This window comes from Papilio polytes, unplaced genomic scaffold (genome assembly GCF_000836215.1).
Source record: "Papilio polytes unplaced genomic scaffold, Ppol_1.0 DF823901.1, whole genome shotgun sequence".
NCBI classification, from domain to species: domain Eukaryota; kingdom Metazoa; phylum Arthropoda; class Insecta; order Lepidoptera; family Papilionidae; genus Papilio; species Papilio polytes.
In genome coordinates, this window is record NW_013525303.1 from 1,149,901 (window position 1) to 1,172,708 (window position 22,808).

Below are 22,808 nucleotides of genomic sequence, written 5' to 3' on the forward strand. Positions count from 1 at the left end.
AAAAAAAATATCTTTAACTTTCAATCTAATGAAATGATGAAATTCGATCTAATGGAGAAAAATCCCGTTATGTCGATCGATCGTCTGATAATTGGTTCAATGGGGAACATCCTATATAACATAATAAGCTTTCACCCGCGACTCCGTCCGCGCGGAACTAAAAATAACAAATGTAAGTAGTCTATGTGTTCTTCCAGACTATCATCTACATTTATGGCAAATTTTATTAAAATCTGTTCAGCAGTTTAGACTAGAAACTCTAACAAACATCCATCCATCCATCTAAACTTTTGCATTTATAATATTAGTATGATATATTGCAGAAATTCTTTTTAATTTAGGATAAATTGCCTTGTTTATTGTAAAGAGATAAAATTAGCCTCTTTCAAATAACTTATTTGGTAGCATTGAGCGCGAAGGGATAAGAAGAAACTAGAGTTATGTTCCGCGTCTCGTTTCAAATTTTTTTTCCTTTTGAGTTGGAACACCGTCAGTTTACCTGATTGTACGTGTCAGGATCTGAGAACGCGGAGCCGATGCGCACGGCGTGCGCGCTGGCCGCCAGCAAGCTGCTGAAGAAGCCCGACCAGAGCCGCGCTGTGGCGCTCTGCGCACACCTCTTCTGGAAACCACCCAAGGACGGACAACAGGTAAAACTTTTTTTTAAATAAACAAAACCGACTTCCAAACAAAATACACTAAAAACAAAGTATTCTCGAAAAAAAGTTGATGTCATGTCTTTGACTCCAAAAATCAAAATGGGACCCACCTGCAAGCATTACCTTTCGGATAAAAAAAGAATTATCAAAATCGGTCCACTAGCGGAGTTATACCGTAACACACAAAAAAAAACTTACAGACGAATTGAGTACCTCCTTCTTTTGGGAAGTCGGTCAACAATATATATCAGCTGACCGTTGCCCATAGACATTCGCTATTATGTTAATCAGTTAATATACGTCCTCACTGAGGGCTTATACCAAGTTTAGGTGACCAGCCCTTAGTCAAAATTGGTCCATTGCGATTGACTTTCCACATATCTTTGAATTTCTTGACATGAATGTGCGGTTGCATCATATTTTCCTGCGCCTTAAGAACGTCAGGTAAATTATAGATGCGTTACCTAAATTGAGGGGACGCACATAAAGATAATTTCCCTTTATACATCTCTAGTGTCAAAAAAAAAATCCCTTCACATTCTCGTCTTATCATACTGTACTTCTACTTCACGCCTACCATACCATGCGAAGATTTTAAACCTTATTTGTCCTTCTAAAAAATCGAAAAATGCAAAATAAATTTAAAAAACGTTAAATAACAACTTCCCCTTAGATCTAATTCATCAGCTAGAGACGTTTACGGCTTTTTATTTAGTTTTTTGTGTTATATTTGTGGGTGCAGTGGGCACTGAACGACGCGTCCCGCGCGCTGGACTGCCTGAAGAAGGCGGCGCGCGTGGCGCAGCAGTGCATGGACGGCGGCGTGCAGGCGCAGCTGCTGGCCGAGCTGCTGGGCAGGTACGCGCAGCTGCGGGAGCGCGGCAACGCCAGCCTCACCACCGCCCTCATTGATGCAGTAAGTATCCGGCTCCAAGGACCATTGACGTTATTCAACCCTGTTTACTTTGTTTTAATAAGTTTTCCGCCTCGAAAGATCACTATTTTTTTTAATTTTTAACTATATAACTTGTATTGATAGGTTTTCCACCTCGAAGGATCACTAATTTTTTTAAATTTGTAACTATATACTTGTAATGATAGATTTACCGCCTCAAAGGACCGGTGAGGCCCAAATCTGTATTGCTGACTTCTGATAGGTTTCCACGCTGACAAATGGCCTATTCGTGGAAGGGTTTTTTTTATATAATTCTATGTAAATTTAATTTAGTATTTGAATATGATCTATGTATGCATTATAACAATTGGAATAACTAGAGTATAATGACTTTAGTCCTGAAACAATGATGTGGTTAAACCTTGAAAACATGCAATCACTATAATCTGGCTCGAAGGACCTGAAACTTACAAACAGACAATCCTGGATATGTTATTTGATTAATAATGTCTATTTTATCAAAGTAAATAAGAAGGATGGCATTATTTTATTACATTAAGCTTTAGTTTAATAAAATATCTTGGCTCGAAGGACCATAACACTAGTTAAATCTATTATAGATGGGCCAATGCGTCACATATGAGGCACATAACCAAATTCTTTTTACCTCACCTCTAACATAACGTTTTCTAGGTAATCCAGAAGATCAGAGAGGAGCTCGCCAACCTGGACCAGTCGGAGGAGGTGGAACAGATCACAAAGCACTTCCACAACACGCTGCAGCACCTCAAGAACCGCATGGAGTGCCCTGACCCTGACGGCTTAGGGTATGAGGGTTTAGTTCTATCCTAGGTGTACTGACAGTTCCTAGGACTGCTACAGCTTAGGTCTGGAACGGCCCTAGGTCTAATATAGCCATATGTCTGTTATGTCCTTGGGATTACTTTGGTCTATGTCTAAACTTTTCTAGACCGGCACGGTCCCAAGACTACTACTTTCCTAGGTTTTGTAATGGTCTAGGTCTAGATTTAGCACTAATATCTTGTATGTGAAAAATGTAAGATTGTTCACTTATATTTTTGTTTTATATTTTTTTAATTATTGACAGACTTGTAATATTTACTTTTAAAACACATTCCTATTTACTGTTGTCTATTGTATGTACTTCGTTCATAAGACCTAGGTCAAAAATAAGACCTAGGTCCGATGGAATGGCTAAGTTAGGTACAAACATTTTATATCATAAAAATATGACAAGTAATGATGGAATTTAGTTGTAGAAATATAAAAATTAATACATTTTTTTAAATTTTATAATCTGTCCCCTTATTTGATGAATGTATTCGAATCATTTTTTTATTAACAGCTGTTGTAAGATGAAATATCGGATTATTCCCGACCGTCACCCCACTCTGTCCCCCCGTGGGAACATGAGGGTAAAAAGTTCCATCCGTCTCACCTTTTGCTAAGAGAGGACGGTGGGAACTTATTTTATTTCATAACGGTTCCATCTGTCACCTTATTGGTGACGGTGGGATTAAAAGGTGGGACGGATGAAACGTTTTATTCTCACGTGGGGACAGGGCTGGGTGACGGTTGAGAATTATCCGAAAAATCGATTATGTTATTTATTATTAATAGTGAAATATATAGAATTAAGATAATAATTATGTATCTGAGATTGTTATTCGTGAAAAAAGCAATATATTAAATGTTTAATATTATTCTATGCATTTTTAATTACTCAATAATCCTAAAAAGGCTTTAATTTTTTTAGTTTTCATTAAATTACCTTTGTAATGGACAGAAATCTATTTTTTCTTTATTCATGAGAAAAAATAATATTGGTTTAATTTTGACCATGTAAAAAAAGCAGATTCAATAAAATATATACAAGTGTCCGGAGAGATGTATACAATGGACTACCACAGATTCTTGTTAGAAAATAATGACGATTTGACTCATTTCACCTATACAAAGTTGTTTCGTTTGGACGCTAGAAGGCTTTAAATTTGCTAATTATTTTACATTTATTGAAATGTCTCGAAAAGCATTTAACAAATTTTATTCATATTGAAACCATGGTGTTTGTTAAACTACCTTTTTGTGGAAGAAACCATTGTCATCAAATCTCGAGAAAAAAAAAGAGAGCTCGAAAACTCCGAGAATAAAACCTGTTAAACGCTTTTTGAGATATTTGAATAAATCTTACTATTATAAATGCGAAAGTTTAGATGGATGGATGTTTGTTAGAAATTGTAGTCTAAATGGCTGAACGGATCTCGATGAAATTTGACCTAGAAGATAGTCTGGAAGAGCACAGAGGCTACACATTTTTGTTTTTTTTTATTTCACGCAGACGGAGTCGAGAGCGAAAACTAGTTCTAAATAATTAACAAACTTTAAAGCTAGCGTCCAAACGTCACTAAACTTGACAACTGACATATTACCTTTTAGAGAAAATACCTGTGAAATGCTTTTGTACACGACCTCGTCTATTTATTTCTTAAACATCTTTTATTAAGGACTAGCTGTTCGCGTGCGGATCCATCCGCGTAAAATTGTAAAAACTGTATTTTATTGTTTACATTTGTCAAATTATCAATAGCAAATGTCAAAATGACATGACATGACAAACCTTAGCAATCTTGCTTTCTTGATCTTGACAGCAACTTATCGTCTCTTTCCCACATTAGGGTTTTTATCCAAAATGTTTACCCCCTAAGTTTAATGGCGTGAAAATATATAGCCTAATGCATGACGTAAGTATAGGGCTTTTTATTAAAAAGAATTAATCAAAAATATGGTGTAATTGCTGACATCTTAGGCAACAAAGAAGTGTGTGTTTACGCTTTATTATATTAGTATAGAAGTATAGATAGGGTTTGAGACAATAAAACACAAGGTTACAATATATTTGTAAATATTAAATTTATTCAAAAATAAAATACATTTTTACTTAATTTAAAATATTTTATTACCTTGAACATTATTTCTATTGTTCAACATTATCTTTTCCTGTCGTTTCTTCTCTTCTTTGAAAGCTTCTTTGTTCGCCTTCTTCTCTATTCTTCTTTCTTTTCTGTATTCCTTTAGAAGACGTTTTCGTTCTTTCTTCTCTTCTGCCGATTCGTCTTTGGGTCTGAAATGATTTTGTAATAATTCTTATTATTTCACATTGTGTTATCGTGATTTTTCACTATCAAAGAATTTACAAATAAAAAAATTCTTTTAAGAACAATGAAAAAATATATAATTTTAACTAGCTTTCGCCGGCGACTCTGTCCGCGTGGAATTAAGAATTACAAAAATAAGTAGCCTATGTATCCTTTCATACAATGTTTTACATCTATACCAAATTTTATCAATATCGGTTCAGCAAGTTAGTTTAAAAACTCTTACATACATCCATCCAAACTTTCGCATTTTTAATATTAGTAAGAAGTAATTTTCTCATTTCTATCGAATTCACTTATTTTATTACACCAAATTGTATTCTAATAGCATAAAATTACAAATAAAAAACATTGCTAATATGAAATTGCTTTTTTAATTTTTTTTTTATTTTTCAAAAAAAAATTTTTTTTTCGTAGTTTTTGAGTTTAAATTCCTTACCTTATGGATAATACGCTAAGTGTTGATAAAACTGTCTCCGCTTGTGTCTGTTCGTCTTCTGAGTTACTCTCCTCTTGTTGCTGTGCGTTAAATTTTGCCAACGTCTTCAATGTCAGTTTATTATCTTTACCGAGAACGTCTTTTGGAATACCAGTTTTCGCGTTTATTGCTATTTTCTTCGGTTTCTGTTGAAAAAAAAAACTACAATTACAATCTAAAATATCTTTGAATAATTTAAATGTCTTTAAATGCAGTATTGGAGATACAATTTAACAGTGGTAGTGCCCGCTTTAACATGTTAGCACTGCAGGGCCGGCTCGCCCCCAGTAATACCACGACCACACAGAAGACAGGCGTGAAGTGGAAACAATTCCGTGTTTCGTCTGATGAGTGTGGTGCCGGAGGCCTAATTTAAGTCCCTTTCTCTTTACCACCCTTTTCTTATAAGGAGAGGTTGGGAAGAGGAAATAGATTTGACAGTGGAGGAGATGCAGAGGAAGGGGAAATATCCTCTTTATGTGCCTCTCCTCCGTCGTACAAGGGTAGGCAACGCATCTGCAATTGCGGATGTGTATTGGCAGCGGTCGCTTCGCCATTTTCGCGGATTCAGGTGGCCGCTTGCTCGTTTGCCACATTATGTTATAAAAAAAAAATTTTGGTTTGCAAAAAACTCAAAAACTACTGGATTTAAAAGTTCTTTTTATTATAAAAACTACTATTAACTTTACTCCCTCTTGATTATGTGGTCATCTGCCTCCCTACATCTGATTGACTATAGATAACTAACTTTCTCCCTTGACTCTATTCGAGGAATTAAAAATAAACAAAAGATCTAGTTTTCTTCCTGAAAATCCTCTACATCTATGACAAATTACATCGATATCCGTTTAGTTTAGGTTAGGTTACAAACTGTACAAAACATCCATCCATCTAAACTTTCGCATTTATGTTAATTACCTTGGGTTCTTCAATAACTTTAGGATGGTTGTACAAATTGGAGTAAGTAGAGAGTATAGTCTCGCAGTCCCATCTCTCTTTGGGCTCCACCTCCACTCTCATCAACTCTTCTTCTGACTCCTCTTCTATCTCTTGGAGATGTTGTAATCTGAGTAACATTTAGTATAACTTATAATATTATACCAAAAAAGGCATGCATATTAATAAAAATAATGCAATAAAGTATAAATTGAATAATAACATATTTATATCTATACTATTATAATAAAGCGTAAACACACACTTCTTTGTTGTCTAAGATGTCAGCAACTACAACATATTTTTGAATAATTCTTTTTTTAATAAAAAGCCCTACACTTATATCACGCTTTAGGCTATATATTTTCACGCTAAACTTAGGGGGTAATTTGAATAAAAACCCTAATGTGGGAAAGAGACCATAAGTTGCTGCCAACATCAAGGAAGCAAGATTGCCATAGTTTGTAATGTCATTTTGACATTTGCAATTGATAATTTGACACATGTAAACAATAAAATAAAATTATTAGGCTTGTTAAAGCAAAAAGTATGGTCAAATTTAAGTCGGAAATCTGATTTTTCCGATTTTACTTTACAAAAAAATAAATAATTTTAAAATTATAGAAAATCGGGCAACAAACTTTGCGTTTAAATTATAGGTATAGAGGTCCTTTAACTCCACAAAAACGTTGATCCGTTCTTTAAGAAACGGATATGTATATATAAGTATAATTGTAATACTGTTTTTTTTTTTTAATTTTATAACAAAAGATGGAGCTTATTATAATTTAGTCAAATGTATCGTAATAAGAGCACAAGGAGGCACTAAATTTACCTACATATTACCTTTCAGAGAAAGTACCGGTGAATTTTTTTTTCTGTCTCATCTAAATTTTATTCAAATGTATTGTAAAAAAATCTGTAACCATTTTAAAGCTAAATAAATCTTTACCTTGAAATTTCCTTTTCTTTATCCAGCTGGTATCTTCTCTGTGACTCTTCAAACTCCTCAGCAGCTCGCAGCAGCATGTCATGAGAAGGAGGTAAGAAACCTTCGATATCTTCTAGATCCAACGCTCCGAGTTCCGTGTCGTCGTATTCCGCAAACATCTTAAAGAAAAAAAATATCTTACTAATGTGAATGTTTGGATGGATGGATGTTTGTAGCCTAAACTGAACTGATCTTGATGAAATTTGACATAAATGTAGAGGATAGTCTGGAAGAATAAATATACATACAAAATTACAATAATACAAACTTTTCCTCTTTGCATTATAGTTGTTGCCCGCGACTTTGCCCGTATATATTAAAAAACTTAAGAGTCTCTATTACTCACAGACAAATTACCTTTCTAACGGTGAAAGTTTTAAAATCAAAACAAGTAGATTTCGAGTTATTTATATACATACAAAAATACAAATCTTTCCTCTTTATTAGTATAGATTATAAATGCGAATGTTTGGATGGATGGATAGATGGATGTTGGAGTTTGTAGCCTTAAATGAACGGAGCTTGATAAAATTTGATACAGATGGATAGGATAGTCTGGAAGAACACATAGGCTACTTACTTCTGTTTTTTTTAATTTACGCGGACGTAGTCGCGGGCGAATGCTAGTCTAGATATAAATAAGCTCACCTTTTCAAATCTATTGTCCAACAAAGAAAGGCCTTCATTACGTCGTATGACGCTAGAAGACATGGAATATTGAGAGAAACGAGACTTCGTGTCGTCCTTGTCTCGCTCCAGCCACGACGGCATTTTAGGTCTCCCTCTATCTTCACCCTGAAAATAAATAGTAATAGCATTGAAATATTCATTTATTTAATTCTAACATCAACTAAGTACAAAATAGAAATTTTCAAGGTCGCGTCACGGTTAGCAACATTTCGTTACATGAAAGAGATAAGAGATACAATAAGTAATGTAGAGTAAAAGAGACATACATACATGCTCAGTACACAAGGTATAAGTCAGTATAGAAATAATAAAATTAATCATATTGTTCTGTTAATCACTTGGGTGATGAACATAACATACCTGTGAATCATCATCTGAATCCAAATCACTTACAAACGCTTTATCTGAATCATCAGCAGACAAGCTCTCGTCTTCATCATATTCATCATCATCACCTATTTAAAAATAGAATTCATTAGATTCAAATCTTTTCCTTCACTTTTGTCGTACGGAAACATTTTATAGGTCTACTAGCTAGCCCGCGACTTCGTCTGCTTGTAATTAAAAAAAACTGAGTAACCTATGAGTTCTTCTAGACTATCCTCTACATTTATGTCAAATTTCATTAAGACCGCTTCAGACATTTAGGCTACAAACTCTAACCAACAAACATCCATCCATCCAAACTCTCACATTTATAATATTAGTATGATAATGAAAACCTTTAGCTCAGGGTTGTCAATTTTACTAATATTATAAATGTGAAAGTTTACATGGATGGTTTGTTAGAGTTTGCCACCTAAATTGCTGAATGGATCTCGATGAAATTTGGCACAGATGTAGAGCATAGTCTAGATTCTAGTAAGTCCAAAACAACTTAGACTCTAGAAGAACACAAAGACTACTTACTTTTGTTTTTTTTTTGTCACATAAAAATATAATTTCAAACTGAAACTCAAAGCAAAAAACTAAGAACAGTTGCTAACATACTAAAATTATAAATCCGAAAGTTTGGATGGATGGATGTTAATTTCTAGCCTAAACTGCTGAACGGATCTTAATTAAATTTGGCATAGATGTAGACCATAGTATGCTTTGTTTTATTTTGGCTAAACCAATGCTAAAATACTCAATAACATTAAAACATACCTTCTCCCATAGCCATTTCAATAAAATTATCTTCAAGTTGATTGTCAGGATCATCATAGTCAAAGTCATCGTCAAGAGCCGCCACCACCTCGGGGTCCAGGTTCAAACATAGACCTGATGAAAAATTTGTATTTTTGTATTTATTGTAATAGCTCAAAAACTACTGGACTGATTTCAAAAATTCTTTCACTATTAATAAGCTATGTTATCACTAAGCAATATAGGTTATATTTTTTTAACTATTTTTAATTTCATGCTTTCAGCTAATACAATATAAAATCATGTGGAATTGCAATTAACTCACTTGGTGTCAAGCTATTCTATCAAATTGTACAAACTTTAGTTTATTGTTTACTTTTTATAAAATGTTCAATAATGAATATTAAAATTCAAATGACAATAAAGGATTTTGCCATGGGCTAACAATTATAGTTACTATCACAATCTTTCTTTGCTGGTTTGTGGTTTTTTACCCCTTCTCACATGCCTGTAGCATTTTTTCCCCCCCCCCCTTCTCAAATTGCCTATAGCATGTTGTGAATGTAGGGGTTTTTTATAAAAAGATTAATTCAGAAATATGCTAGGATTGCTGACATCTTACATAACAAAGAAGTGTTCACGCTTTATTATATTGGTACAGATAAGGATTATTTGCTGTTATTTACCTTGTGTTGCAGCCTTATTCAACATTCCCACATCCTCTTCAACTTCCGAAGCAAACACAGAACTTGGAAGTTTTAATGTTTCCGATATGTCTTTTGTATTCTCATTTCCTTCTATATCTGTTTCTTTCTTCTCTTTTCTGTTATGTGAACTTTTCTGTAAATTAAAATGTTAAAGTGATGAGACTGCTAAAATATAAGAGTAAGACTGAAGAGAGTATGGATGGAGATGGGAGTGAATTAGGATATTGTGGCCGAGAGAAGTATGGAAGAGTTGTGGTAGCACCTGATGATATAGGCTAGGTCTGTTGCCTTTCTACCTTGGTGACAGCCTTAGGAGTACATACCGTACTCATTTGAGGCAATTACAAGCCAAAGACATTTGGTATTATTTTTATATCATAATATATGAACAATTTTAACAATAAAATTACTTACTGGCTGCAACACCATGGTGACTTCTTTTGTATCTTTAAGATGTTGTAGATAATTGTAATCATCATCAAAGTATATGCCATATTTACGTTGCTCTTCTTTTCTCTGATCTAAAGTTAAATCCTGTAAAATATGACAAAATTATTACGATAAGGGTTTAAAAGGTGCTTGTATTTAAAATGAAAATATTACTTACCGGGTCTTTCTCCTTCTTTGGCGGTACTACAGCATTAACTGGTACAAGAACACGCTGTGGTGCATTCTCATCAGCGATTAAAGGATCTCTTTGAGAACGATGGACCAAGTTAAATGTTACAGCTTTCTTTCGGTCTATAAACTTTTTAGTCTTCGGCTAGAAGAAAATGATAATTAACATGCATTCTAATGAATAAGAAATCCGATTATAATAAGAATATAATGTACTAACCATTTTGGTATGTCGCAAAAACCAATAACACTAAATTTTTAGTAATTATTGCTGCACAACATGAAAAACATGTGTTGTTTTGGCAAACACAGATTAAAAAGAACATTTTTGACAGTCCCCCAACAATATGTCAAAACAATGCGTTTATGGGAGAAACGAACACAACAAAAAAATTATTTAATTACTTGACTTTACTATGTAACTTTTCGAAACTTTTATAACGTATTCCTATTTAAATTAATTCGTTATTTTTTTTTGGGAAAATGTAGTAATTGTAAAAAAAAAGATGTCAAATAAAGTACATTTATGTTTACGAGGTATGCTATTTGCTATATTCCTTGATTTAAACTTAAACACCTAACGTTAACATTGAACGCTTAATGAAAATATAACCTGCAGACATGGGTTTAATCCGAAAAAGTTTATATTACGGACTAAATTCAAGAATATATACCGGTAACAATTTTTGTATAAATTGTAGAAGAGCTAAAAGTTCGGCTGAAGCAAAAACGAAAACTTATTCACATACAATTTTGTTTCCGAAAACCCTTTTTCCGGCTAGATCTAACAATGCTATTAAAGAAGAGGTTCAAAAGGTAAGACTTCTAAAATTTTGTGCTATAAATCCTTTTTAAAAAAAAAGAACCAATTCGTTAATATTTATGTTATTTCAGATGGCTCAGTTTGCAGAACTTTACACATGGCAACGAGAAAACCTAAAAGGTCCTGAATTTGTTCTTCATGATGGACCTCCATATGCAAACGGCGACTTACACATGGGACATGCTGTTAATAAGGTAACATTCGTAACAAGCTTTTGCGAACTCCATGTAAGTTTTTTTATAATAAGGTAACAAGTAAGTGGCCACTGGAATTACACAAAAACAAAGCAATTGCTTCCCACAGACATGTGCATTTGAGATGTGTTGCCTACATTTAATCAACATGGAAGAGGATATATAAAAAGACAATATTTACTCTTCGTTTGTGTCATAAAGGGATAAGGCCAAAGAGATAATGATTTTACATGATGTAAAAGTTTTATATAATTATTTGATGAATACTGTCGCAAGGCACAGTTTAAACATTATAGTAATGTGTCACTTTATTTCCTAAACCTTTGTTTTAGATTATAAAAGACATAAACAACAGAAGTCAAATATTACAAGGCAATAAAGTACATTATGTCCCAGGTTGGGATTGTCATGGACTTCCCATAGAATTGAAAGCTCTACAAAAAGCCAAAAATTCATCAAAAAATGTCTCATCACAGGAGAATATCCGACAAATTGCGAGAGACTTTGCGTTAGAAACAGTAGCAAAGCAGAAAGCGGCGTTCCAAAGTTGGGGTATAATGGCTGATTGGGATACATGTTATTTAACTTTAGACAAGAAATATGTACAAAATCAATTGAGACAGTTCTATAAAATGTATAAGTCTGGATTGATATTTCGTGCATTAAAACCTGTTTACTGGTCACCATCATCAAAGTAAGTTTGTTATCTATGCTATCTATACTAATGTTATAAAGAGGAAAGATTTGTATTTTTGTATGTATTGAAATAACACAAAAACTACTGGACCAATTTCAAAAACTCATGCACTATTAAGAAACTATGTTATCACTGAGTAATTTTTGTCATTTCAAGCGGGTGAAGTCACAAGCAAGAGCTAGTATTAATTAAAAATGAGAATGTCTGGATGGATAGATGTATGTACACTTGAAGACTGTATGGATCTGGATGTTTGTCAAAGATAGAACAGTCTGGAAGGACACATAAGTTATTAATTTTTTTTTAATTCCATGTAGATGAAGTCACAGCGAAAAGCTAGTATGCCACTAAATGATTGTAAAATATATTTCTTTTAGTTAAAACAGTATTTATACTAATTTTATCATACTATTGTTGTAGATTTTATTAATTTTAGTCTGTGCTGTTAAATGAAACTTTTTGTATTTGGTGAATTGTTTTTTTTTTAATTTCAGAACAGCCTTAGCTGAGGCAGAATTGGAATATAATCCACAGTTTAAAAGCAAAGAGGTTTATATCAAATTCCCAATGGATACAGTACCTGAAGTTGCTAGTAATTTCTCTGGGTATGTATAACTGTTATTCCACTACAGACACCACAACTAACTGTTATTTCCACTACAGAAACATGTATAAAAACATTACTTTTGTATGGAGTATCATCAATCTCACATTTTCCTTACATAGTGTCCACACTGTGTATAGTTTAACAAAGAAAATATTCTGACTTTTTTTTTTATTTAATTTCAACAAAGTACATTTTTGGTCACTTAGGTGACCTACGCATGGGGGCAGGCAGATGAACAAGGGGGCTACAATTGTTTCCTTTTTAGGAAAGGGCAATGATCCCCCTAAATTTACGTTATCAGTCAAATACACTTATCAGTCCCCCTTTTTAATGGTTAGTGATTTCCTTTTTTATATTATGAGGTGGCAAACAAACAAGTGGCCATCGGAAGACACCGAAATGACAAATCGACCACTGCCCATAGACATCCAATATTGCAGTTGCGGAGGAAGAGACGCACAAAGAGGATATTTCCCCTTCCTATATGTCTCTTTCACCATCAAATCCACTTTTCCTTCCCATCCTTTTCTTTTAAGATAATTGTGGGAATAAAGGGACTAGAATTAGGCCACCATTTCCCTTCCCCATTGTGCTGTTTTATTCCCATTTTCTAACCACAATTGACTAATGGATTATTCTTTGTTTTCAGTAAGCCTATCTCAGCTTTAGTATGGACGACCACACCTTGGACCCTAATCGCAAACAAAGCTATATGTTATAGTGCAAACTTAACATATAGTATAGTTACATTAAATAACAAGCCAGATGAACTGTTTGTAGTCGCAAGTGCTCAGATTGAGTGTTTGAGAAATATATTAGGCGTGGAAATTGAGAAATTAATTGATTTTGATGGTAAGATATATTCATGTATTAGTTAAGAATTTTTAGATGTTAACATGTTCTTTTTTAGATTGATTGTTTTATTTTAAATTATGATATTACTGGCTTTCGCGACTCCGTCCGCGTGGAATTAAAAAAAAACAAAAGTGCGTAGCCTATGTGTTCTTCCAGACTATCCTCTACATCTATACTAAATTTCATCGAAATCCGTTCAGCTGTTTAGGTTACAAACTTTAACAAACATCCATCCATGTAAACTTTCGCATTTATAATATTAGTAAGAGTAAGAAGAGAGTAAGATAAGAACTTCATTATTTACATTCTGTAAAATTTTTCATTGGCAACAAAATTCAGTTGCCCATATGACAGTGAAGGCCTTGCCGTTGGTTGAGAATTTAAGTTATCATGGCAAACCTAGTTTCTTTGCTGGTATTAGCTTGTAGTTTTAGTCTCTGTCTCCCAGAGGATTTCTCAAAAATATGCTGTAATTGCTGACATCTTAGGGAACAAAGAAGTGTGTGTTTACGCTTTATTATAATAGTACAGATAAATATAGATTAATATTTATAATTCTAGGTAAAGAACTAAAAGGTATGTATTACAAGAGTTTGCTTACATCAGAGAAGTTGCCATTCTTGGAAGCGAGTCATGTGACGGAGGGCAAAGGGACAGGTTTGGTTCACACTGCGCCTGCGCACGGCCCTGATGACTTTCTAGTCGCTTTGAAGAATAATATGCCAGTGGTAAGTAATATTGAACTCAGTAAAAAACATTAGTTATGAACGTGGAGGTACATCGGTAGAGGTAGAAGTAGAAAGAGATGGATGGAGCGTGAAAGGTGGATCAAGAAGGGAGTGATGACTGAGATGACGGATGATAGAGTGCTTTAGAGGATGAAAACCTGGTAAGCCGACCCTACGGGAGTAGGATAAGGCAGGGGAGATGATGATGATGATGATTTTTTAACATGACTACTCACCCTGTTTGAATATGTTTTGTAATTTTAATGATTACTTACTTTAGAATAAACTAAAAAGTAGGTATAAGAACTGTTAAGGTTTAATTTAACAACTCTTTAGGTTTATTTTTTACTTAAGTTAGGTTAGGTTTAGTTTACATTAAGTTTAGTTTTGGGTTAGTTTACTTTAAGTATAGTTTAGCCTTAGTATAGCTTAGGTTTAGTATAAGTTTAGTTTAGGTTTAGTTTACGTTGAGTTTAGTTCAGATTAATACTATATCTAGAAGTTTTTTTGTATTCTATTCTTACAATGCTACAATTTTCATTTATTAAAACACTGACAACTGAATTTCAGGAGTGCAATGTAGACGAATCAGGCCGTTATATAAACTTGGACAATCGTTTTAACGGTCTCTACGTACTCGGAGATGGTCAGGACGCGGTTATCAATGTTCTAGTAGGTTCTATCGTACATCAGAGTGTGTACGTACATTCTTATCCTCTGGACTGGAGAACGAAGAAACCCGTCATCATCAGAGCCAGCCAGCAATGGTTTATTGATACTGCCGCTTTGAAGGATAAAGCTTTGGTAAGAATTATGTTTAAAATAGCTTACATACTTAATTACAAGTTTTTAATACTAGTTGGCGCTCTCGACTCCGTGTGCGCCTGAAAAAAAAGTAAATAGACTGTGTTCTACATCTGTTACAAATTGTATCTAGAGTAACATCCATACATCCATCTATACTTTCCCATTTTTAATATTAGGTGTAAATAAGCAAGCGGCTTGAATTCGCCAAAATAGCGAAGTGACCGTTGCCTTTACATCTACATTTCCAGATTACTAGCTTTCTTTTAATTAACACAGAATTACAGAAAGAATATTTCCCTTACTTATGCACCCCATCCTCCCACAAATTCACCTCCCCTTATTTTTTCATTGAACATGTTAGTAGATTAGATAGAGTTTATATACTAACAGTGGTAGAGCCCGCTTTAACATCTTCGCACGAATAGGCCGGCTTGCCCCCAGCAATACCACGACCATACAGAAAACAGGCGTGAAGTGGAAGCAATTCCGCATACAGTCTGATGAGTGTGGTGCCAAAGGCCTAATTTTAGCCCCTTTCCCTTTCCACCCTTTTTTAAAAGGAAAGGATGGGAAGTGGATTTGACGGTGTAGGAGACGCATAGGAAGGAGAAATGTCAATTAAGGTAGGCAACGCATCTGCAATTGCGGATGTTTAAGGCGGTCGCTTTCCATTTCGGTGGATTCAGATGGCCGCTTGCTCGTTTGCCACCTTATATTATAAAAAAAAACATTTTCTTTAACCATTATTATCCCCTTGTTAATTTTGTCTCGAAGCTTTTATGTGTGTATATTTATTCTTTATGGTGGGGGAAAAAGGGCAATATGACTAAAATTAGACATCGAGTACGAGTTTATTATGCAATTATTTAGTGATAGTGTTTCCTAGGCAGGTCTAGATAAAGTGGTACTTCTACCGCCGTCTAGCGCGGGCCAGTCTAGACAAGGCTTCCGCGCGCAGTTAGAGAAACGCCCCTATTGGTGCATATCTCGTCAGCGGGCGTGGGGCGTGCCCATACCAGTCTTGTATAGCGGAGAGAAGGTTATCGTGGATGAGTAAGTAGAAAATATTAAAAAAGCAAGGATTTATGGTTGTCTATAATACTTATATATTGAACTAGCTGTTGCTCGCGACTTCGCCCGTGTGGATTTAAAAAAAAATGTAACCTATGGTACTCAGTGATAACGAAGCTTGACAATCGCACAACTGTTGTGCGCCAGTTTAGTTACTACAAAATTCTAAGCATTGTTGCTTTTATAGAGAACTAGCTTTTGCTCGCGACCTCGTCCCAGTGAAATTAAAAAATAACAAAAGATATAGCCTATGTTACTTATTGCTAACATAGCTTTTTAATGGTGAAAAAATTTCTCAAATCGGCCCAGTAATTTCTGAGTTATTTCAATACATACAAAAATAGAAATCTTTCCTCTTTATATATTAGTATATATAATATTATAAGTTTTCAATTTTAATTTAAGAGTAGGCATAGTTGACAATTGAGATTTTTTTTCACATAATTATAACGCTAACTATTCACAGCCTCTAATCCACATTTTAATATAATTGTATTTGAATTAATTTTCAATATTAGTTTTTATAACAAAAGGTGGAGTTTATTATAATTTTGTAAAATGGCAAACTTGACAACTGATATATTACCTGTCATAGAAATTACCAGTTAAAAAATTTTTGTTCACTGCCTCTTCTATTTTTTATGTCTTTGGATATAATTATCCGAGAAACTTTAACCTTCAGAGAGCCTTAAAACACAAATGATAAATTTTTTTTTTATTAAGAGGTTTTATTAATTTTAGTGGCATCATAGAAAAGTTATGCAGTTTGATTGAAAGCAATGACACGGATGTGTGGTGGACTTGTGACGTCAGAGATCTGATACCAGATGACGTCAGGAATAAATATAATTTGGACAATCAAGAAGTTACTAAAGGAAATGTAAGTTAATATTTTATTATTGTCATTTTTAAAACATCGTGATATATACATATTTGCGAAGAAATTAAAAGACATTTGTCGTTACCTAGCAATAATGGGCTAGACCAAATTGACCAATTGTCTATGACAGTCTGTGGGCATCGCCAAGGTAGGGGAGGTAACTTTCCCTTTTAGGGGTCGAAAAAATTTAAAACATTTATATAAACTAAGTGTTATATTTTCAGTGTAAATAGCCTAATAGTTTGGGGTACGGACTACCGATTTTGCGGTCGAGGGTTCGAATCCCGCCATTCGACTGTCGTAAACCATATCCTAGCACAAGCCTACAACTTAGTAGGATGGAATAAGCAAATATTAGTAAACTGGCTTTCGCCCGCGAATCTGTCCGCGTGGAATAAAAAAAAAACAAAAGTGGGTAGCCTATGTGTTCTTCCAGACTATCCTCTACATCTATGCCAAATTTCATTGAGATTTCAGCCGTTTAGGCTACAAACTCTGACAAACATCCATCCATCTACATATTCTCATTTATAATATTAGTAAGATTAACAAAAATCCTCTATTATTAAAAAAGTAACTAAAAACTTAACACGACTTAATTCCTAAAGTTCTTTAGATAGATTTTTTAATAAATTAGATTATTCAATATATTTATAGTTTCTTATTAAAAAATAGTTTTCATTAAATTACAAGTGGAAATGTCGATGGTTTACTCCTGTTTTAAGTAAGACGTGTATGATATTTGTATTGATATATAGGGGTTTTTAACCAGGACATAATGGACATCTGGTTGGATTCCGGTTTATCCTGGCAGACGCTGGACGGCAGACGAGCTGATCTGTATTCAGAAGGTGTTGACCAGCTCACCGGTTGGTTCCAAGCGTCGTTGTTAACTTCGTTGGCGTTAACAGGAGAAGCGCCTTATGAGTTAGTAAAAAAACATGTTTATTAGACTTTTTTTAATCTGTGGAACTCTATCCAGAACTAGTTACTTTTTTTCTTTTACTCTATGTTATTGATTATCTGGTACCCGCGAATTCGTCTGTGTGGAATTAAAAAAAAAAACTTTGTAAAGCATATGTGTTCTTCTAGATTATGTTCTACATCTGTGACTTTCATTCGTATCCAATGTTTTGGATATACATAGTAACAATTTATCCATCCAAAATTTTGTACTTATAATATGAGTATGTTAAATTATTAGCAAAAAATCGCCAAGTACAGAATATGAAGTCGAAATAAATTTTTTTCAGATCAATTTTCGTACACGGCTTCGTAGTAGACGAGAAAAAACGAAAAATGTCCAAATCTATTGGAAATGTAATAGATCCTTATACTATTATTAATGGAGATAAAAAACAACAAGGTTATGGTGTGGACACTTTGAGGTAAGAACTATTAATAGAATGTAATAAAAAAAAATACTTGCCAGAAATATTTTTCAAAAAATTTTTTCAAAAGAATTTTTAAAAAAATAAACTGGACAGTATGCGTATATAAAAAAAATTTACACGCGAAAACACTACTTGCCTGATATATTTTTCAAAAAGTTTTTTCAAACAAATTCTTAAAAAAATAAACTGTTTGTGTACATAGAAAAAACTTATACGCGAAAACACTACTTGCCTGAAATATTTCTCAAAAATTTTTTTCAAACGAATTCCTAAAATATTTTATAAAGCCTGACCATGGCATCTTAATGTTCGAAAAAAAAAAAAAATTACGTTCATATTTTCCCACAATGTCACGTAGAATTTTACGTTTTTCTTTTCTTTAACAAATCAGTCTTAACAAAAATCTATACCTATATTTTTTCAATATACCTTTTAAACAGATGGTGGGTCGCCAGCCATTCTACTCAACATTCCCAAATCGTAATCAGCAAGAAACTTCTAGAAGATTGTCAAAGTGAGGTTATAAGAATTCGCGCCATTTTCAAATATCTTCTAGGAGTTGTCAGTGATATGGACAAAGGTAACTTCACCTTTCAGCCAAACTTAAATTACTTCGATCAATATATTATTATGGAAACATACAATTTTCTTAAACAAATTAATGATCATTATAATAATTTCAGATATAATCATGTAGCTCAAACTATTTTATTTTTTATTAGTAATAAAGTCTCTAGTTTGTACTGTCATTGTATAAAAGATAGGTTATATTGTTCCGCGAAAGATTCCAACCAAAGACAATCCGCTCAATTAACAATTCATACGATTTTAGTTGCTTTGTTAAAAGCAATAGGGCCTATTTTACCACATTTAGTAGAGGAAGCATGGCAACACCATCCTTTGTATAAGAAACCATTTTATTTCACCAAAGAAATCCCGATGTTGCAATACAAAGATGTTGATACGTCACTAATGGCCGCCATTTTGGAAATCAAAAGAGACATCTGTGTGATAAACAAAAATGAGAATTTAAAAAAGTTTGATTTGAATTTGGAATTAAATTCAGATTTGTTTAGTAAATTGAAAATTTTGAATGTTTCTGATGGTATTTATGATAGCGTGTTAGCAGAAATTCTGGAAGTTTCTTCCGTTAGTTTAGAGGTTAGTAATGGCGGGAACCCTTGGCATATTGAATTGTCAAAGAGTAAAAATAATCAATGTTTAAGATGTAGAAAATATAATGTTAATAATGACAGTGATAAATGTTTACGATGTGAAAATGTTTTATCCGCTTGAAATAATTAAAAAAAAAGTTCTACAGTTACTTAATTTTCTTTTGAGTAAATATTTTGTTTTTAATGCACGACTCATAGATTCCTTTAGATAGAAAGATGTGTTTGCGCGCGCGTTGTAGTCTAGAACACTGGGAGCTAAAAAGGGCGAACGTCTGGCGCCGTATATTATCGACCTCATCACTTGCTTTTGAGGATTACGGCGATCGTTAAGACGCCATTAAAAATCTTAGCTACCTGGTCGTTTTCGTTTATTTTGACTTGCTTGAACATTTCGCGTATATCTGTCGAGACAGTGATATCATTTTTCCTAAATCTGTACAGTACACCGGGTAAGTCGGAACTGTCGAGCAAAAAATCGTTCAGGCAGACCCTTTCCCCCAGAGTTTCACCGTCGCATCGAAGACTAGACTGGTTTGCCCCGGTTTGTTCTTATTCGTGACGGCGAAATTAGGCAGGTAACCACACCTCGGGTTATTCTGTCCCCACTGCTAGCCGAGCGTAACCTTTTACGAGTAGGTTTTCAATTTGCTCGGTATATGCTATCTTGAACGATCGCGACTTGTCCAACTTCTCGCAGGGTGGCATTCTAACGTCGTGTCTTTCCACGGGAGTCGGACATAGTATCGACCATAGATCTTACGCTTCGTATTGCTAAATGTGTTTAAAACACGTTCTTTTAAGGTTTCTAACCGTGTTTTAACATAAGACGGTTTTGATAAATGCTCCCTCGGTGACTATTTGTGATTTTTATACATTTTGTCAATGTTGATTTGAGTAACATATTGAATCTTAAGTAACTGTAACATTATAATTAATCTCAACAGAGCAAATTTTTTGAATCACAAGTATTTTTAAGCAAGCAAAGCTAATTTTATAAAGAATTTTAATTTCAACAAGGAAATGTATTTGAACAAGCAACAAATTTTATAAATTCAATCGTTCAGACAGACCCTTTCCCCCAGGCTTCCGCCGTCGCATGGAAAACTAGTCTGGTTGTCCCCGGTTTGTTCGGATTCGTGACAGCGTGCGATCAGCTCGTTACAATGTCTGATACGTATCTTTCGCGATATAATTAGGTGCCAGTTGTCCACATCTAATAATAACTTAAGCTTCGCGTTTGAAACAGACGCCCTTTGGCAAATCACGTAGATGGCAACTCTTAAACAGTCGTTACTCACTGTTTTACACCCTGGAGACTAAGCTCTTTACTGTCCTCGCTTTTATTCCGTGCGACTCGTGTTGTCCTTTCCCTCTGGACTTGACATCCACGATACGGCTATTCGGGTGATTGTCTATTGTCGTTATCTACCTTGCCAAATGTTCGTCAATCAGCGATATAGTCGAACTTTCGTCAAGAAGCGCTTAAGTGGCAATCTCTGTACCCTCCGGTCCGCGTTTTAATACCGGGCACACCTTTAGCAATACCGAACCGCTTGTCGCCGCTGTTGATGCGACGAGAGCAGTTTCTTCGGTTGTGTTGTCTTCTTGTGTCATCGGTGACGCTCTTACGGCGTGTAGCCTTTCGTGGTGTCGGCGCCTGCATTTGTTGACACCGCATCGCTTTTCTTTACAACAATCGACGATGCCGACTGCGTAAGCAGTTGAAGCAGACTTTGTTTTTTCCCCACGATTATCTTTCACGCTCATATTTGCGAGTTTTAAAAAAATATTGTGATCATGTTTTATCACTTTACACTGGCTTTTGAAGTGTCCATATTTGTTGCAATTAAAGCAACGAGGGCCTTTTCCTTTTGGCTTTTTGTAATAAGAGTCCTGTCTATGTTTGTATAAAAGGCGGTGGAATCAGGCTATCTCTTGTAGAAGTTTTGTTTTTGCAAAGTCTGATGTATTAATGGCGGAACTTTCGAGACCCATTATCATTGGTTTATATTCTTCTGGTAAACCTGCTAGCCATGAGTGTTGTCGCGTTATTTTTATTTCTAGGCCAAAAAAAAAATCAAAACAATATATATTAAAAAGTAAAATAAAATAAAAATGAAATTGAGAAAGGGGTTCCGCTATGGTCTGTTTTGTTTCCCTTTTGAGATGCTACCGCCGCTCCTTGGAAGTTTTCTTGAGTATCCGACGGTGAGGTCAAAAGCCAGCCATCGGTTTTCACTGTCGTCGTCTAACTTCATACGCCACGTGCGTGCGACACCACTCGTCGATGTTATTATCAAGGTAAGTTTTTCTATCAAGTTCACCGTTCGTTTCTTTTAGTTTTACGAGTTACTCAGAACACCCACGGGTTTGTATCTAGTATTTTTCCACGAGGGAAACAAAATTTCTTCAAGGCAAGTCAGCATGACAGACCTGTCTCATTTTAACAGCTGACAATGACAGCTCTAAAAAAATGTATGGCAGCTGCACTTTTATTTATTTAAATAACGTAAGATTTGTTCAGTGATGTATTTATGAAATCCCGTAGTAAGCCCGGAGTCTTCAAAGGCATTGCGCTAATTTGTCCAAACCTTCTTTGGATTTATTTATTTATTTTCAAGCAAGACCAACTGCTGTTTATTACAAAGCAGGTAGTACAAAGTAATTAATCTTACAGCTAACTTAGGTCCTCACTAATAGAAAAGTTATACAAAAATATTTTTGCGGGAATCAACAATAGTAAAACGGAAAAATGACACAGAACAAAAAACAAGGTTTTTGCATTTTTAAATGGATGTAATTTATTAGATCCACGAATAAAATAATTTAAGACTTTGCTCTTGTATCCTTTATGTCGACATCGGTAACCGGATCTACACACTCCCACAGATCCTCGAGCTCGAGATAAGATTTCACTGCGTGTTGGGAACAGCCATTGTTCTCGGCATTGGCGTCGGTGCGTGAAGTACGAAGTATCCAAACATGATGCTGCTCTTCTCTTTTCAACATAATGAAAATACTTTTATGAGTCGTCACATTTTTATTTAGGTACTAGCTGTTCCCGTGCTGCTTCATCCACATAGAGTTTTAAAAATTTCATTTTATTGTTCACATTTGTCAAGTTATCAATTGCAAATGTCAAAATGACATGACATCATGTCAAACCATGGCAACCTTCCTTGATGTTGGCAACAACTTATGGTCTCTTCCCACATTAGGGTTTTTAGTCAAAATATTTTTTAAATTCACCCCTAAGTTTAACGACGGCGCGAAGTTGCTAGGTTGATTAAAAAAGGGCG

At 34.5% G+C, this 22,808-nt stretch overlaps 3 protein-coding genes across 5 annotated transcripts in view; 2 read left to right on the forward strand and 1 right to left on the reverse strand.

The window, feature by feature from the left end:
• Positions 1-3,278, forward strand: part of LOC106102839 (vacuolar protein sorting-associated protein 35) — a 16,035-nt gene extending 12,757 nt beyond the window's left edge. Inside the window, 3 exon segments of the mRNA XM_013282433.1 lie at positions 517-650; positions 1,402-1,575; positions 2,248-3,278. Of these exon segments, the coding sequence (XP_013137887.1) occupies positions 517-650; positions 1,402-1,575; positions 2,248-2,406 (467 nt within the window). The 3' untranslated portion in view covers positions 2,407-3,278.
• A 1,182-nt stretch (positions 3,279-4,460) lies between these two features.
• On the reverse strand, positions 4,461-10,592 carry LOC106102834 (protein LTV1 homolog). Its single transcript, XM_013282426.1, has 11 exons — positions 10,499-10,592; positions 10,268-10,423; positions 10,075-10,194; positions 9,640-9,793; positions 8,975-9,088; positions 8,186-8,280; positions 7,784-7,930; positions 7,097-7,254; positions 6,127-6,274; positions 5,170-5,354; positions 4,461-4,696 (listed from the first exon to the last, which is right to left on the reverse strand). The coding sequence occupies exons 1-11, from the start codon at positions 10,499-10,501 to the stop codon at positions 4,519-4,521; spliced, it is 1,458 nt and encodes a 485-aa protein (XP_013137880.1). The 5' UTR covers positions 10,502-10,592; the 3' UTR covers positions 4,461-4,518.
• A 214-nt stretch (positions 10,593-10,806) lies between these two features.
• Positions 10,807-22,594, forward strand: LOC106102828 (isoleucine--tRNA ligase, mitochondrial). 3 transcript variants are annotated; one of them, XM_013282412.1, is made up of 13 exons: positions 10,807-10,815; positions 10,898-11,094; positions 11,173-11,295; positions 11,628-11,989; positions 12,487-12,597; positions 13,249-13,451; positions 14,016-14,182; positions 14,753-14,986; positions 15,876-16,042; positions 16,802-16,940; positions 17,713-17,867; positions 18,194-18,328; positions 18,775-22,594. In XM_013282412.1, the coding sequence occupies exons 2-13, from the start codon at positions 10,900-10,902 to the stop codon at positions 19,628-19,630; spliced, it is 2,847 nt and encodes a 948-aa protein (XP_013137866.1). In that variant the 5' UTR covers positions 10,807-10,815; positions 10,898-10,899; the 3' UTR covers positions 19,631-22,594. The 3 variants fall into 3 exon arrangements, with proteins under 3 accessions (XP_013137866.1, XP_013137867.1, XP_013137868.1); XM_013282413.1 differs by lacking the exons at positions 10,807-10,815; positions 18,775-22,594 and having other exon boundaries at positions 10,835-11,094; positions 18,194-18,332; XM_013282414.1 differs by lacking the exons at positions 10,807-10,815; positions 18,194-18,328; positions 18,775-22,594 and having other exon boundaries at positions 10,835-11,094; positions 17,699-17,768.
• The last annotated feature ends 214 nt before the right edge of the window (positions 22,595-22,808 follow it).